The sequence below is a fragment of the Neoarius graeffei genome, chromosome 1, assembly GCF_027579695.1.
Source record: "Neoarius graeffei isolate fNeoGra1 chromosome 1, fNeoGra1.pri, whole genome shotgun sequence".
NCBI classification, from domain to species: domain Eukaryota; kingdom Metazoa; phylum Chordata; class Actinopteri; order Siluriformes; family Ariidae; genus Neoarius; species Neoarius graeffei.
In genome coordinates, this window is record NC_083569.1 from 3,292,924 (window position 1) to 3,312,335 (window position 19,412).

At 42.1% G+C, this 19,412-nt stretch overlaps 1 protein-coding gene across 1 annotated transcript in view; it reads right to left on the minus strand.

Annotated features, from left to right (window-relative positions):
* The window catches only part of dpp6b (dipeptidyl-peptidase 6b), a 178,119-nt gene that overhangs the window by 52,086 nt on the left and 106,621 nt on the right, over positions 1-19,412 (minus strand). Inside the window, exons 4-6 of the mRNA XM_060928201.1 lie at positions 6,397-6,491; positions 310-384; positions 161-213 (exon numbers count right to left, since the gene is read on the minus strand). Of these exons, the coding sequence (XP_060784184.1) occupies positions 161-213; positions 310-384; positions 6,397-6,491 (223 nt within the window). The remainder of the gene's footprint in view (positions 1-160; positions 214-309; positions 385-6,396; positions 6,492-19,412) is intronic.

The window sequence follows — 19,412 nt, forward strand, 5'->3', positions numbered from 1 at the left end:
GTGTGAGAAATCCGGAGCATTACAGCCAGCAGGGGGCAGCAACGAGCACACCATCAAGGAAACACACGGTGTGGGGTTCTCACCCAGACCGCCTGCTGCAGGGTTCTCCACTGTAATCAATACTCTTTCACATGTTTCAAAACAGAACCGAGGAACTTACGGAGTTTTCAGGCTGCATATGATGTACGAGGCCGTGTAGGAGAACCGGTACAGCTGTAGAGGAGAGAACACACATCTATTAACACTCACGGAGTCAAAAACCAACTGGAAACAGGGTGTGTGTGTGTGTGTGTGTGTGTATACACGCACCGGGACGATGTTGTAGGCCAGCAGAATGTGACTCAGGTCAGGAGACACTTGGTACTTACTGGCTTTATACATTTCCTGAACAAGAGGGAGAAAACGTTTTATTAACGGAAACATTCTGTGAGCATCCATCCCATCAGGTGTCCGTATGTGTCCTTCTATCTCTCCCTTTCCCCCCATCTGACCAACTGTCTATCTATCTGTCCATCCATCCAGTCCAACAACCTATCTATCCCACCATCAATCTCAGCTGTTTGTCAATTATCCATCTATTTGGATATCTAGCCATCCATCCGACCATCTCTGTGTCCATCCATCCAACCGTGTAGCTCTCTTTTCATCCATCGGCCAATTATTTATCCATCCATCCATCTATCTGTGTCTCCATCCATCCAACCATGTACACTACCGTTCAAAAGTCTGGGGTCACTTTGAAATGTCCTTATTTATTTTTGAAAGAAAAGCACTGTTCTTTTCAATGAAGATCACTTTAAACTAATCAGAAATACACTCTACACATTGCTAATGTGGTAAATGACTATTCTAGCTGCAAATGTGTGGTTTTTGGTGCAATATCTCCATAGGTGTATAGAGGCCCATTTCCAGCAACTCTCACTCCAGTGTTCTAATGGTACAATGTGTTTGCTCATTGCCTCAGAAGGCTAATGGATGATTAGAAAACCCTTGTACAATCATGTTAGCACAGCTGAAAACAGTTGAGCTCTTTAGAGAAGCTATAAAACTGACCTTCCTTTGAGCAGATTGAGTTTCTGGAGCATCACATTAATTTGTGGGGTCGATTAAATGCTCAAAATGGCCAGAAAAATGTCTTGACTATATTTTCTATTCATTTTACAACTTATGGTGGGAAATAAAAGTGTGACTTTTCATGGAAAACAAACAAAATTGTCTGGGTGACCCCAAACTTTTGAACGGTAGTGTAGCTAGCTATTCATCCATCCAACCAACTGTGTACAAGTCCATCCATCCAACCGTGTAGCTAGCTATTCATCCATCCAACCAACTCTATCCATCCATCTGACCAATTGTCTTTGTTCATCATCCAACCATCGATTGTTTATTGAACATACAAGAACAAAATTGGCTTAACAAAATATAACAAGACATGCAGGGGAGGCCTGAAACCTGATGGTTTTTCGAGGGTCTCCCCTTGTTAAAATAAAAATAACAATATTAGGGTCAACTTATATAAAAGTAAAAAAAAAAACCTTAATAATTAAAGTAATTAATCAAATAGATAGCCAGGAAAAACATACAATTTGCTACAAGCAAATATATGAATCAGGGATGAGAGTGGGTGGTCACCAAAAACACAGAAAACGAGATGGCGCCTGAAGCCGGGGGTCTGGGAGGGATACCCCAGGAAAATTTTGAAAAATAAGGCCTTACAAACCACTTGTCCTGCAATCCGAGCTGTAGTAGATAAAAAAAATCTGTTGTCTTTTTTATATATTTACATGAAAATATGTTTCAAATCAATAGGAGTATTGTTTGAATTCAAAATAAAATCACATTCTACATTCAAGGGTATGGTTATAATTCATGATCAACAAAAACGACAAACTAAATTCACATTAAACGCAAGTTTTATTAATTATCAAAATGTTCATATATTAAATAACATTTCTTAGGGAGACTGACCTTTTCTCCCTATGTCCTCATTAGTTGCATATGATTTCAAAAAGTCTTTTGAAATATTTAAGTTTTCAAAACTGTCAGCATTGATTCAGATTTACTGACCATCATATACATGTTCAATGCATTAAATCAAACGAATGCTAAGTTTATGGGAAAATGTCTATGTGCACTTTATACAATTATTTATAGTTCACAGTCATTTTCATTTAATCATTTCGACGACTTCTTCAGCTTTTTGGCCAAAGACAAGAGCTTGTCAGTCCTCTCTCTGTTTTTTATACCAGCACCGATTTCACGTACAGTGTTGCTTGAAAGTTTGTGAACCCTTTAGAATTTTCTATATTTCTGCATAAATATGACCCAAAACATCATCAGATTTTCACACAAGTCCTAAAAGTAGATAAAGAGAACCCAGTTAAACAAATGAGACAATAATATTATTCTTGGTCATTTATTTATTGAGGAAAATGATCCAATATTACATATCTGTGAGTGGCAAAAGTATGTGAACCTCTAGGATTAGCAGTTAATTTGAAGGTGAAATTAGAGTCAGGTGTTTTCAATCAATGGGACGACAATCAGGTGTGAGTGGGCACCCTGTTTTATTTAAAGAACAGGGATCTATCAAAGTCTGATCTTCACAACACATGTTTGTGGAAGTGTATCATGGCATGAACAAAGGAGATTTCTGAGGACCTCAGAAAAAGTGTTGTTGATGCTCATCAGGCTGGAAAAGTTTACAAAAGCATCTCTAAAGAGTTTGGACTCCACCAATCCACAGTCAGACAGATTGTGTACAAGTGGAGGAAATTCAAGACCATTGTTACCCTCCCCAGGAGTGGTTGACCAACAAAGATCACTCCAAGAGCAAGGCGTGTAATAGTCAACGAGGTCACAAAGGACCCCAGGGTAACTTCTAAGCAACTGAAGGCCTCTCTCACATTGGCTAATGTTAATGTTCATGAGTCCACCATCAGGAGAACACTGAACAACAATGGTGTGCATGGCAGGGTGGCAAGGAGAAAGCCACTGCTCTCCAAAAAGAACATTGCTGCTCGTCTGCAGTTGGCTAAAGATCATGTGGACAAGCCAGAAGGCTATTGGAAAAATGTTTTGTGGATGGATGAGACCAAAATAGAACTTTTTGGTTTAAATGAGAAGCGTTATGATTGGAGAAAGGAAAACACTGCATTCCAGCATAAGAACCTTATCCCATCTGTGAAACATGGTGGTGGTAGTATCATGGTTTGGGCCTGTTTTGCTGCATCTGGGCCAGGACGGCTTGCCATCATTGATGGAAGAATGAATTCTGAATTATACCAGCGAATTCTAAAGGAAAATGTCAGGACATCTGTCCATGAGCTGAATCTCAAGAGAAGGTGGGTCATGCAGCAAGACAACGACCCTAAGCACACAAGTCGTTCTACCAAAGAATAGTTAAAGAAGAATAAAGTTAATGTTTTGGAATGGCCAAGTCAAAGTCCTGACTTTAATCCAATGGAAATGTTGTGGAAGGACCTGAAGCGAGCAGTTCATGTGAGGAAACCCACCAACATCCCAGAGTTGAAGCTGTTCTGTACGGAGGAACGGGCTAAAATTCCTCCAAGCCGGTGTGCAGGACTGATCAACAGTTACCGCAAACGTTTAGTTGCAGTTCTTGCTGCACAAGGGGGTCACACCAGATACTGAAAGCAAAGGTTCACATACTTTTGCCACTCACAGATATGTAATATTGGATCATTTTCCTCAATAAATAAATCACCAAGTATAATATTTTTGTCTCATTTGTTTAACTGGGTTCTCTTTATCTACTTTTAGGACTTGTGTGAAAATCCGATGCTGTTTTAGGTCATATTTATGCAGAAATATAGAAAATTCTAAAGGGTTCACAAACTTTCAAGCACCACTGTACCTTCGCTTCGTCTTGCTTGTCAATTGTATTCGGCATTTTGAGTAAAAAAGCCGATACAAAAGAGAAACATTTTTGAAGCGCAGCGACGATGAACATGTGCAAGTTTCGATAAAATAGAACAGATGCGGGTACTTTTGTAAGAACTGTTATGATTGGCTATCATGCTCTCGCCAGCAATGTTTTGGCCAATTACATTGTAGATAACACGTATTCTACCGCGAGACTAAAGATGGCGAAAATGTAAACATGTAACATCGTCGTACGCTTGAGTATCACGAAGGAACATACCCCAACCCCCCTCAATGAAAAAAACACCTCAACAGATTTGGCATAATATCGATTTTTGCTCAGAGAAAGCGGAAAACTCTCATCCCTGATGAATACATGGTAAAATAACAATAATGATATTGATTTGCTGAATAAAATGATAGGAATAAGCTAAAGATCAACTTACTGGACAAATCTAATATTAAACATGAAAACATCGTCAACTATGAACAATTACTTGATAAGGATTTGGAAAGATAGATCAGTGCAATTTTGTAGCTGGATTATTCAAGATTTCCTTTATCAGTTGCTTCTTGAAAAGGGGCAGAGGCGAACTGTTCTGTAATTGTTTTTTTTTTTTTTTTAGACCGTTCCATACAAAGGGTCCTCTATACAGTGGGGCAAAAAAGTATTTAGTCAGTCACCAATTGTGCAAGTTCTCCCACTTAAAAAGATGAGCGAGGCCTGTAATTTTCATCATAGGTACACTTCAACTATGAGAGACAGAATGGGGGGAAAGAATCCAGGAAATCATATTGTAGGATTTTTAATGAATTAATTTGCAAATTATGGTGGAAAATAAGTATTTGGTCAATAACAAAAGTTCATCTCAATACTTTGTTATATTTGTTGGCAATGACAGAGGTCAAACGTTTTCTGTAAGTCTTCACAAGGTTTCCACACACTGTTGCTGGTATTTTGGCCCATTCCTCCATGCAGATCTCCTCTAGAGCAGTGATGTTTTGGGGCTGTCGCTGGGCAACACCGACTTTCAACTCCCTCCAAAGATTTTCTATGGGGTTGAGATCTGGAGACTGGCTAGGCCACTCCAGGACCTTGAAATGCTTCTTACGAAGCCACTCCTTCGTTGCCCGGGCGGTGTGTTTGGGATCATTGTCATGCTGAAAGACCCAGCCACGTTTCATCTTCAATGCCCTTGCTGATGGAAGGAGGTTTTCACTCAAAATCTCACGATACATGGCCCCATTCATTCTTTCCTTTACACGGATCAGTCGTCCTGGTCCCTTTGCAGAAAAACAGCCCCAAAGCATGATGTTTCCACCCCCATGCTTCACAGTAGGTATGGTGTTCTTTGGATGCAACTCAGCATTCTTTCTCCTCCAAACACGACAAGTTGAGTTTTTACCAAAAAGTTCTATTTTGGTTTCATCTGACCATATGACATTCTCCCAATCCTCTTCTGGATCATCCAAACGCTCTCTAGCAAACTTCAGACGGGCCTGGACACGTACTGGCTTAAGCAGGGGGACACGTCTGGCACTGCAGGATTTGAGTCCCTGGCGGCGTAGTGTGTTACTGATGGTAGCCTTTGTTACTTTGGTCCCCGCTCTCTGCAGGTCATTCACTAGGTCCCCCCGTGTGGTTCTGGGATTTTTGCTCACCGTTCTTGTGATCATTTTGACCCCACGGGGTGAGATCTTGCGTGGAGCCCCAGATCGAGGGAGATTATCAGTGGTCTTGTATGTCTTCCATTTTCTAATAATTGCTCCCACAGTTGATTTCTTCACACCAAGCTGCTTACCTATTGCAGATTCAGTCTTCCCAGCCTGGTGCAGGTCTACAGTTTTGTTTCTGGTGTCCTTTGACAGCTCTTTGGTCTTGGCCATAGTGGAGTTTGGAGTGTGACTGTTTGAGGTTGTGGACAGGTGTCTTTTATACTGATAACGAGTTCAAACAGGTGCCATTAATACAGGTAACGAGTGGAGGACAGAGGAGCCTCTTAAAGAAGAAGTTACAGGTCTGTGAGAGCCAGAAATCTTGCTTGTTTGTAGGTGACCAAATACTTATTTTACCGAGGAATTTACCAATTAATTCATTAAAAATCCTACAATGTGATTTCCTGGATTCTTTCCCCCCATTCTGTCTCTCATAGTTGAAGTGTACCTATGATGAAAATTACAGGCCTCTCTCATCTTTTTAAGTGGGAGAACTTGCACACTTGGTGGCTGACTAAATACTTTTTTGCCCCACTGTACATTAAAGTAAACAGTCGCTGATTAGATTCCCCTAACCAACTATCTATCCATCCATCCGACCAGCTTTCTTGCATTCTTGTCTGTATTCATCAATTTACTGTTTGTCTGTTTTCCTATAAATCCATCCATCCATCCATCCATCCATCCATCCATCCATCCATCACTATCTGCCCGTCTTTCCTGTATGATCTTTACTGAATCTGTGTATATGAGACATTTTCTGCATGGATGAGTAAGATTTACTGAGAGACTCACAAATATTTTGTTTTCCACCAGAACCTCGGTCCTGTTGCTCTCCACGTTGAGACGGACCACATCTCCATCTTGTTTACGGTACAGCAGCTCCATGTCTGTGGTGGAACACAGGGAAATGGAACGTCATCGGAATTAGATCGGCATGGAACAGCAACGGCATCCGAATCCATAAGTACGATTATCCTCGGGTGTGAAGTTTACTATCGGTGACTTCAGATCCAATCAGCAGATGAACTTTCAGCTCTGCATGCGTTCAACAATTAAAATCAAAATCCAGTTTCGGTGAGACAAAATAGCCACATTTCACAGCCCGTGTGCTTCCTCTCAGCGCCGGGAGAGTAAAACTGCTCTAATAACTCCATCATCATCATCAGATGTGGCAGTGTAATGAGAAGTACAAACACACTAAAGTGCTGCCTCGGCGTTAAAGTGTTAGAAGGAGGAGAAATCCAGCTGGTGCGATTTTAAAAGTCTATTAAGGGACTTTCAAAGCCATTACCTCAACACACTGTGATACAATAACATCTTTGTAGAGGAAATCATTCTATTTAAGCACTGAGCACAAACAAGCCCCGCCTCCTCACCTCTGTCCGACCCTTTAAACGCAATCCTATTACAGCGCATCCTGTGCAGTGTTTTATTCCTTTCACACCGCAGCAATACACCGACATGTCACTTTTCATCTCTTTAAACGTTACATGATTTTTTTTTACGCTTAATCAGGCGAAGTCCCTCTGAGTTCGCTGTTGCCATACAAACAATAACGTAAGTAATGCAAGTATAAATATATGGTGTCCACTAGGGCTGTAACGATATGCGTATCGAAATCGAAATCGCGATACGCAGAGCCACGATCCGTATCGCGATACAAGAAGGCAGAATCGCGGTACACCCTTTCAAACTTCTCCTCAGCCCAAAAACAGAGGCGCTTCCAAACTTCAATTTATGAATACTTTACTTTTTATTTAAATTACATTTTAAACTTACTCAAATTACTTTTTTTTTTATATCTATTAGTAAGTCGTTTTTTCGCTGACCTGCGACAATCTTCTGCGAGTCACGCAACGTCCACACTCGCCACTGGCAGAGCATTCATTTCTTTTAAGCGGTCGCCATTCTGGTTGCGACGCGGGGAGCGAATCTGTAAACAAGCAGCTCATTGGCTGGCTAGGTGTGCCACAAGCCAATCACAATCACTTGACCGGAAAGGCATGCAGTGTTGCCAGATTGGGCAGGTTTAGGTGCTTTTTGGCTGGTTTTGAACATATTTTGGGGTGGAAAACGTTAGCAGTATCTGGCAACACTGAAGGCATGTCTGCTTGGGCGGAAGCCTTCTGCGGCAGTTACATTTTGACACGCGAGCAATGTTTCACCATAAAAATTCTGTAATTTCCATCTGTTTTCCGCGATCACAGAAAATCATTGGCCCTATGAGAGTGAGACAGTGAGAGAGCCCCCCCCCCCCCCCCCCCAAAAAAAAATCTTAACGGATTTACACGATTTGGAAAAATGACTTTTTCAGAACCGAAAAAAAACAGAGCTTCCGGCTCAACAGTATTATTTTGAGAAATAAAACAATGTTTGGATATACATTTGTTCATTTTTGCATACATATTACTCATTCTCTGCAGCGGTCTGAATTATTTGTTATTAAATAGTTAATGTAAGTAAGTAAATGTTAAGTCAAATTTACTACTTTAAAAAAAACATTTAAAAAAAAAAATCGTGGGCGTATCGAATCGTGGGTCAAAAATCGCGATACGAATCGAATCGTGAGTTGGGTGTATCGTTACAGCCCTAGTGTCCACGGACCTGGGCACCTGCAGGAAAATTTAACGGCTTGTGAGTTGTGTCCGACACGAAGGGTTAAATACAGACACGTGAGCAACGCTGATCAGTAGGAATGGGTGTGAACAAACACAACAGGAGGCGTGGTCACAGGGAAAGAGGACGTGAACAGGATGGCCTGAGAAGAGTACTATTAAACCGAAACATGAGAGGTGTTTATAAATTTGGTATCTTGGAAACAAACCCTAGAGAGCCAAGTTCGTTTCCTGAAATAAACTGCAACACAAACTTCCCACTATGAGCTTTTCGAACAAATTGAAACCTTCAGGAAGTCTGAAAATGTGGGCTGGAAATCGGGTTAAAAGTCATTCGAGTCTGGAACTGTCTCAGGAACAAATTTGTATCATAAATTTATGCTCGGCACTGTTTTATGCCTCTGGTTGGTTTGAGTTTTGATTTGTTTTTGTCGCTCCAATATTATATCCAGTTTGATTCATGTCCCAGTTTTATGCCTCTGGTTTGTTTTTGTTATTTTTCTCCTGTGCACACACACACACACACGTGCGCAGTGAGCGCCTCAGGCCTAGATGCGCATGCTTTCTATGCTGGTAAATAATACAGACGAGTGATTGGGGCTAAAAAAAGCACAATATAACAAAGAGATGTGGCAGCATGACAAGGTGTGTATCACACTGCTGTTTCCACACTAGAACACACACACACACACTTCTGTTCACTGTTTAAATCACCAACACACACAGCAACACAAAATTAACAACATGCAACAGCAGCAAATTTTCTATCATGTTTCAAAACTTCTTTTACTTTATTATACAACCCTGATTCCAAAAAAGTTGGGACAGGGGCAATAAGAGGCTGGAAAAGTTAAAGGTACAAAAAAGGAACAGCTGGAGGACCAAATTGCAACTCATTAGGTCAATTGGCAATAGGTCATTAACATGACTGGGTATAAAAAGAGCATCTTGGAGTGGCAGCGGCTCTCAGAAGTAAAGATGGGAAGAGGATCACCAATCCCCCTAATTCTGCGCCGACAAATAGTGGAGCAATATCAGAAAGGAGTTCGACAGTGTAAAATTGCAAAGAGTTTGAACACATCATCATCTACAGTGCATAATATCATCAAAAGATTCAGAGAATCTGGAAGAATCTCTGTGCGTAAGGGTCAAGGCCGGAAAACCATAACGGGTGCCCGTGATCTTCGGGCCCTTAGACGGCACTGCATCACATACAGGCATGCTTCTGTATTGGAAATCACAAAATGGGCTCAGGAATATTTCCAGAGAACATTATCTGTGAACACAATTCACCGTGCCATCCGCTGTTGCCAGCTAAAACTCTATAGTTCAAAGAAGAAGCCGTATCTAAACACGATCCAGAAGCGCAGACGTCTTCTCTGGGCCAAGGCTCATTTAAAATGGACTGTGGCAAAGTGGAAAACTGTTCTGTGGTCAGACGAATCAAAATTTGAAGTTCTTTATGGAAATCAGGGACGCCGTGTCATTCGGACTAAAGAGGAGAAGGACGACCCGAGTTGTTATCAGCGCTCAGTTCAGAAGCCTGCATCTCTGATGGTATGGGGTTGCGTTAGTGCGTGTGGCATGGGCAGCTTACACATCTAGAAAGACACCATCAATGCTGAAAGGTATATCCAGGTTCTAGAGCAACATATGCTCCCATCCAGACGACGTCTCTTTCAGGGAAGACCTTGCATTTTCCAACATGACAATGCCAAACCACATACTGCATCAATTACAGCGTCATGGCTGCGTAGAAGAAGGGTCCGGGTACTGAACTGGCCAGCCTGCAGTCCAGATCTTTCACCCATAGAAAACATTTGGCGCATCATAAAACGGAAGATACGACAAAAAAGACCTAAGACAGTTGAGCAACTAGAATCCTACATTAGACAAGAATGGGTTAACATTCCTATCCCTAAACTTGAGCAACTTGTCTCCTCAGTCCCCAGACGTTTACAGACTGTTGTAAAGAGAAAAGGGGATGTCTCACAGTGGGAAACATGGCCTTGTCCCAACTTTTTTGAGATGTGTTGTTGTCATGAAATTTAAAATCACCTAATTTTTCTCTTTAAATGATATATTTTCTCAGTTTAAACATTTGATATGTCATCTATGTTCTATTCTGAATAAAATATGGAATTTTGAAACTTCCACATCATTGCATTCCGTTTTTATTTACAATTTGTACTTTGTCCCAACTTTTTTGGAATCGGGGTTGTAAATATCAATATTCAAAATACTAACAACTTGAAATAAAGATTACAAAGCACTCATTTATTTTTTGTACTTTAATGAGTCGCGATCAAATTGTAAACGCTGACGAGCGTCTCTATGCTCAGTGCTCGCTGAAGTGAAGTGAAGTGCTCATGCTCGCTCTCTCACACGTGTCACCTTCTTAGTCACGTTGTGCTCGCTGATTATTAAACGCGCTAAGTGTACGGTTTAAACTTCAAGACTCAAAAAAAAACTTTTCATGCGAGGATCTTTACACAGGATTTTATTAACTTGTTTGCGTTTGTGCTTAACTGGCTCACTTTTATTACACCATGTTAGCTACCTCTTCGTAGCCTCGTCAATTAAATTTCTGAGCCAAAACATGAGACAAAGCAGCACTTATGAGCTTTTACATGCCAAGGGAGCTAGCTAATGGATCTGTCGCAGATCGTAAAAGACACGACATGGTGAGGAAATGGATCTATAAGCTTCTTGCCTGGAAACCCTCACAGATCTCACCAGCTTCCTTTCTCTTTGTTACCACCATGTACTCTGCTACCCCGAGTTGCATTTAGTCCCATTTCCTTTTCCTGGTTTCCTCAGTTGGCATTTTGCTTCATTTTTTTTTTTTTTTTTGAATGTCCCCATCTAGCCTGGAGCGAATATGGATCATCATGACTTCTGTAGAAACGTCACTGATAGAGAAACTCTGCAGTCGGGTCCGGTGTATTACAAATTCAATTCTGTTATTCGAAGAAAGTCATGCGAGTCTCGTCACGGCTGCCAAATGCGAGATGCTAATGCGAGCTGGTTTTCCAGAGTGCAGCCGGAATGCTAATGCAGCATTAGAAAGGAAAATGCTAATTTAGAGAGCCTTGGGATGCCAAGCGTCCTTGTGGAGGATTTCAGCAGCTTAAATGGAGGCATGAACCTCTACTCTAGTGGCTAATTATCTTAATCCATCTGCTAGGAAACGAGCAGGAGTGTGCGCTTTGCTCCTGTTGAGCCGCCAACATCTGCCATGTTTCCATTGTCAGACTCTGTCCTGTTCCTGACTGTTTAACAGTTCATTTAGTGTAGTGACGGACACTGCCAAGAGAACCAGGGAAATGGAGAACATGTTCTTCCTGTGTTTACTCCACTGCATGTGTCACACAGCTGGATAAACACTAAACAAACTGTAACTGGATCATATCTACAGTTCAATACAGCTGACCGGTGGGTTTATTCAGAGCCACTTTAAAATGAGGCACAGTTTCATCCAAGGACAGACATGGATATCTCCTCCATCCATCCAATCATCCACTGATCCCTCAATCCATTCATCACACATCCACTGATCCCTCTCATCCATCTAACCATCCACTGATCTCTCCACCCATCCATCCAACCATCCACTGATCTCTCCATCCAGACACCCAATCATCCACTGATCCCTCAATCCATTCATCACACATCCACTGATCTCTCTCATCCATCTAACCATCCACTGATCTCTCCACCCATCCATCCAACCATCCACTGATCTCTCCATCCAGACACCCAATCATCCACTGATCCCTCAATCCATTCATCACACATCCACTGATCTCTCTCATCCATCTAACCATCCACTGATCTCTCCACCCATCCATCCATCAAACATCCACTGATCTCTCCATCCAGACACCCAATCATCCACTGATCCCTCAATCCATTCATCACACATCCACTGATCTCTCTCATCCATCTAACATCCACTGATCTCTCCACCCATCCATCCATCAAACATCCACTGATCTCTCCATCCAGACACCCAATCATTCACTGATCCCTCAATCCATTCATCACACATCCACTGATCTCTCTCATCCATCTAACATCCACTGATCTCTCCACCCATCCATCCAACCATCCACTGATCTCTCCATCCAGACACCCAATCATTCACTGATCCCTCAATCCATTCATCACACATCCACTGATCTCTCTCATCCATCTAACCATCCACTGATCTCTCCACCCATCCATCCATCAAACATCCACTGATCTCTCCATCCAGACACCCAATCATCCACTGATCCCTCAATCCATTCATCACACATCCACTGATCTCTCTCATCCATCTAACATCCACTGATCTCTCCACCCATCCATCCAACCATCCACTGATCTCTCCATCCAGACACCCAATCATTCACTGATCCCTCAATCCATTCATCACACATCCACTGATCTCTCTCATCCATCTAACTATCCACTGATCTCTCCACCCATCCATCCAACCATCCACTGATCTCTCCATCCAGACACCCAATCATTCACTGATCCCTCAATCTATTCATCACACATCCACTGATCTCTCTCATCCATCTAACCATCCACTGATCTCTCCACCCATCCATCCATCCAACTATCCACTGATCTCTCCATCCATCCATCCATCCAACTATCCACTGATCTCTCCATCCATCCACTGATCTCGCCATACATCCAAACATCCACTGATCTCTCCATCCATCCATTAATCTAATCATCCACTTATGTCTCCATCCATCCATTGAGCCATTTACTGACCTCTCCATCCATCGAATCATCCACTGATCCCTCCCATCCAGACACCCAATCATCCACTGATCCCTCAATCCATTCATCACACATCCACTGATCTCTCTCATCCATCTAACCATCCACTGATCTCTCCACCCATCCATCCATCAAACATCCACTGATCTCTCCATCCAGACACCCAATCATCCACTGATCCCTCAATCCATTCATCACACATCCACTGATCTCTCTCATCCATCTAACCATCCACTGATCTCTCCACCCATCCATCCATCAAACATCCACTGATCTCTCCATCCAGACACCCAATCATCCACTGATCCCTCAATCCATTCATCACACATCCACTGATCTCTCTCATCCATCTAACTATCCACTGATCTCTCCACCCATCCATCCATCCAACTATCCACTGATCTCTCCATCCATCCACTGATCTCGCCATACATCCAAACATCCACTGATCTCTCCATCCATCCATTAATCTAACCATCCACTTATGTCTCCATCCATCCATTGAGCCATTTACTGACCTCTCCATCCATCGAATCATCCACTGATCCATCCATCCATCCATCCATCCCATATCCAACCATCCACTGATCTCTCCATCCATCCATCTAACCATCCACTTATCTCTCCACCCATACATCCATCTGACCATCCACTGATCTCTCCAGTCATCTAACCATCTAATCATCCACTGATCTCTCCATCCATCGAACCATTTACGGACCTCTCCATTCCATCCAAACCATCCACCCAACCATCAAAACATTTACTGACCTCTCCCATCCATCCACTGATCCCTCCTATACATCCACAGGGCTCGACATTAAGGACTGCCCGATTGCCCAAAAACATGCATTCGGGCAAGTGGGATATGTCCCCAACATGCCCGACTGGGCAAGTTGGAATGAGCATATATTACGAACGAGCACCACAAAAATGAGACTTTTTGATCTTTTATTTCAGTTCCTAAAAGCGTCCCTTACTATGTATCCGCCATTATGTCTTGGCTGTTTTCTTAGTCTCAGTTTCATTTACTGCTTTGCAAGTTATTTTATATCCCCCCGCTGTTGTAGTATGGTACGCACACTGTTTATAGACCCCTTGTGCATGACATCACGTGACAATTACAGCTGGGGTCAGACAGACACCGTCTTTCATGCAAACAGATTAAAAGGTCATCGGCAAGGGTCGGAGGGGAAACAGAAAATATCAACTTTATTGTCGAGAAGAACGACCGAAAAAGCAAACTCAATCTTCCTGGTGTCTAATTTGCACCTAAAATTTAATAAAACGGTTAAAATATACTGTTTTGCCCAATTTCTGAAGGTTTGTTTACATCCCACTTAGGCGCACTTTCACCGCCAGGGGACCGTCGTCGTGACATCATTTAAGCCAAACAGACCGGGAGCAGCTCTGTGTTTACCTGCGAACCGAGCACACGTGTACGGACTTTGGTCGTGAGAGGTTGTGTAGAATGTCTGAAAGCGTGAGTGATTTTGAAGTCGGAACTCTCCAAATTGAATATCGAGAGGTGAAACCGTATACGTATGAACCTGTGGCCATTGCGAAGCAATCGGTGAATGTGGCTCACTGGTTTGACCGTGCGGCCTCAGAAATAAGAGCCCTTTTGAAGAATAATTAAGCCGCCCTCCCTAGTGGATATAGGGAACGATTACTGGACAGCGCGCCGGTAGGCCACATTAGCCTGCCATCCGCGGCATTAGACTATTTATAGCCGACTCTAAGCGAGGAAATATCCCTTTGTCTCATTTCCACAGTGATTGTACAGGATCCCTCAGGATTCTTGACTTGTCAATTGCAAGCAAAAGTAAAAATGTTTCCCTCCAATCTTCTTTTTGCTTGAGCATTGCTGCTCCGTTTCTTCTTTGACTGCTTGATTTTGTTTCACGCACACAATCCACTCTCTCCGCCTCTTCTCCTCTTTCGGAAAAAGCCAACCCACTCTCTCCGCCTTGTCTCCTCTTCCGGAAAAAGCCAATCCTCTCGCTCCGCCTCTTCTCCTTTTCCGGAAAAAGCCAATCCACTCTCTCCGCCTCTTTTCCTCTCTCGGTAAAAGGTAAAAACTTCTTCCTGACCCGGTCCCGTTGTTACAGTTCACTGCACAGCAATAAGGCATGGGGGTTTTTCTTTGGAAATTCCCGAACGCACGTCTGCGCTCGAGCCGAACGGCAATGCAAGTAACCGGAAGTGGAGTCAACTCAAGCGGTTTGTTTGGCTTAAATGACGTCATGCGCCGAGTGGTCACAGAAATTCGCCACGATCCGCGCTAACTTATTTTAATTATTACTTATTAATAATACTTCTTGGGACCAGAAGAAAATTACAGAGGTTTTTTTTTAACATATAAAGTTTCAAATGTGAATACAATTAAAACCGTTGCCTATGAGCTTTAATCTGTCTTCAACATGGTTAATTTTTGCGCTGTTTTTGCTTCTGCAAACAGAGAAATCGATAAAAGGCATCGCCGTCTCCCCACTATCAAGGAAAATGTTAACAAATAGAAGCAAATGCTTCAAAAACAACAAGGAAACGAGTGGTTAAAGAATACGATGAGAGGAGCTCAGCCTGAAAACTCCAGAAAAATCACGATTGTATTTAAAATGTATTTTACCAAATCAAAATCAGAAGTGAGGACGGAAGAGTTTGCTGAAGAATCAATTTTATTTTTTTCTGCTCGCATTCAAGTTAGCGCCTTCATGAAAGTGTTTGATTTTCTTACAGGTGAAGCCGCTTCCTTATTCGACACAGAAAACCCGGATTGGTTTCAAACAACTCGGGCATTAAAAAAACAAAACCCTCAACAAGGAGCGACATGCGCGATAAATCCTGAAAGAACAGAACAGATTAGGAGCAGAGAGAGCTGGAGCTTTGGTTCTGTTATCAGAGGAACACAGTCCTGTGCACTATATACAACCCCGATTCCAAAAAAGTTGGGACAAAGTACAAATTGTAAATAAAAACGGAATGCAATGATGTGGAAGTTTCAAAATTCCATATTTTATTCAGAATAGAACATAGATGACATATCAAATGTTTAAACTGAGAAAATGTATCATTTAAAGAGAAAAATTAGGTGATTTTAAATTTCATGACAACAACACATCTCAAAAAAGTTGGGACAAGGCCATGTTTCCCACTGTGAGACATCCCCTTTTCTCTTTACAACAGTCTGTAAACGTCTGGGGACTGAGGAGACAAGTTGCTCAAGTTTAGGGATAGGAATGTTAACCCATTCTTGTCTAATGTAGGATTCTAGTTGCTCAACTGTCTTAGGTCTTTTTTATCGTATCTTCCGTTTTATGATGCGCCAAATGTTTTCTATGGGTGAAAGATCTGGACTGCAGGCTGGCCAGTTCAGTACCCGGACCCTTCTTCTACGCAGCCATGATGCTGTAACTGATGCAGTATGTGGTTTGGCATTGTCATGTTGGAAAATGCAAGGTCTTCCCTGAAAGAGACGTCGTCTGGATGGGAGCATATGTTGCTCTAGAACCTGGATATACCTTTCAGCATTGATGGTGTCTTTCCAGATGTGTAAGCTGCCCATGCCACACGCACTAATGCAACCCCATACCATCAGAGATGCAGGCTTCTGAACTGAGCGCTGATAACAACTCGGGTCGTCCTTCTCCTCTTTAGTCCGAATGACACGGCGTCCCTGATTTCCATAAAGAACTTCAAATTTTGATTCGTCTGACCACAGAACAGTTTTCCACTTTGCCACAGTCCATTTTAAATGAGTCTTGGCCCAGAGAAGACGTCTGCGCTTCTGGATCATGTTTAGATACGGCTTCTTCTTTGAACTATAGAGTTTTAGCTGGCAACGGCGGATGGCACGGTGAATTGTGTTCACAGATAATGTTCTCTGGAAATATTCCTGAGCCCATTTTGTGATTTCCAATACAGAAGCATGCCTGTATGTGATGCAGTGCCGTCTAAGGGCCCGAAGATCACGGGCACCCGGTATGGTTTTCCGGCCTTGACCCTTACGCACAGAGATTCTTCCAGATTCTCTGAATCTTTTGATGATATTATGCACTGTAGATGATGATATGTTCAAACTCTTTGCAATTTTACACTGTCGAACTCCTTTCTGATATTGCTCCACTATTTGTCGGCGCAGAATTAGGGGGATTGGTGATCCTCTTCCCATCTTTACTTCTGAGAGCCGCTGCCACTCCAAGATGCTCTTTTTATACCCAGTCATGTTAATGACCTATTGCCAATTGACCTAATGAGTTGCAATTTGGTCCTCCAGCTGTTCCTTTTTTGTCCCTTTAACTTTTCCAGCCTCTTATTGCCCCTGTCCCAACTTTTTTGAGATGTGTTGCTGTCATGAAATTTCAAATGAGCCAATATTTGGCGTGAAATTTCAAAATGTCTCACTTTCGACATTTGATATGTTGTCTATGTTCTATTGTGAATACAATATCAGTTTTTGAGATTTGTAAATTATTGCATTCCGTTTTTATTTACAATTTGTACTTTGTCCCAACTTTTTTGGAATCGGGGTTGTATATAGTAAATATCATCCACTTCTAAGTTTATTTTTAAAAAAAAACAAACCGCACTGCATCAGGACACGCCGGCTGCACTGATTCAGTTACAGGTTGCCAGGTCTATATAAAACACCCACAACCTGCACACTAAATTTAAACTTAAGCATTATCCTGTCATGATGCAGCACCGTTTTTTTTTTCTTTTCTTTAAACCTAGAGGTGGACGATATAACAAAAAAAAAAAAAACGATATATAAATATTCTCAAACACCATACTGTTCAAAAGTCTTGGCACCCGATTGTTTTCTTCATACAAACTGTTATAGATTTCTATTTTATGATTTCTACATTATCGAGTAATGAACCTACAGCCTGAAAGACTTCCACACACACACACACTGAACTTTACAACAGTTGCATGCATGTGAAATGGAAATAAATTGACTAAGGCAGGAAAAACTATTTTGGATAAAATTGTTATTGTCCGTTACAAGTAAAAAGTAACCAATAACCAAACTTCAACTCAGTGCGTGATCTTCATTTTATGTTGCAATTCACAACTATTCTCTGGTTTTCCTAAACAAAACAAAAAAAGTAGTACTGATGACCACTCACATTGAGGACAACGTCCATGTTTTTGCAGCAGACAAAATTTCAGAAGAAGCTGTTTGCTGATGAGGACTTGGTGAAGAAGCACTATGATCTGAGGAGCCTGATCTTGAGGATACAGACAACCAGTTCTGGAGGTAGTGGTGCCCACAGGAGGGGCAAGAAAATATCAGGTATTCAAGTCATGGGTCATGTAACTGGCATTAAGCTTCAGGTTTTGTTTGCTGAATAATCATTTCAGTGAAACTGAAGCCATCCTCCATGATGTCTCCAGGTTACACGAGCAGTTACTAACCCTGAAGTCCATTAGGCAAGATGGAATAAAATGCCTTCGTCTCTCCATCTAGGGTTCAGTCGGTCAGTGTTAAATGTGGAAATAGTTAGCTCATCCATCCATCCTTACCCTTCGACGCATGTCTGTCCGTCTCTCTCTTTATGTCGTGATCGATAAACACTGAATGTAGAACCCGTTCATGATTCCATTCATCAACTGATCTCTACGGTACATCCACCCAACAATCTGGAAGTCTTTAGCAAACCATTCAACTATCCGTCTCTCTTTCCGTCTTTATAGCGATCAGTGTTAAATGTAGAAATATAACAGTTATCTATCCATGTATACCTGTCTCTTAATGTACTGATCAAAACATATTGATTGTGGTAACCAGTCCACGTACACATTCTTCCATCTATCTTTATATCGCTAAGTCTCTCTCTCGCTCTCTCAATGTTCAACGGGGAATTAAATTAAACAGTAAACCTCTCTTTCCGTCCATCTCGCATAATGATGGGATAAACACGACCCTGCTGTAGGAGAAGGTAGAAGATGTGTAGAAGTGATGATCAGCTAGTTTGAGTGCAGAAGGACATCCGGCTGAGTGCTACTCAAACGGCAGGACAGCCTCATCATTAAAAACCAGAGGGGTCAAAACAAACAGCTGTCCATCTTTACTCTTCACCGAGTTCTTTCTGGGTGGACTGTGGAGCTTTGGCTCGTTCATTATCCAGAACCTGACGGACTCCTCCGACCAAACACATCAAAAAGAGAAACCGACACAGCGGGGTACGGAGATAAATCACCGAACAACCGTCCACGGAGGGGGAGGAGCTCTGTATGTAACGGCTTTCAGCGTCATCGTCGTACACTGGAGGTATACAACGGTTAATGGCGCTCAAGACATCGCCTGCTTTCCAATCCGAAGCCTCTGGTGATCTGAAATGTCGGTTAACACGATGTATGTTCTCGCGAACAATTTCCCAGCAATACACTACATTTGTTGCATTT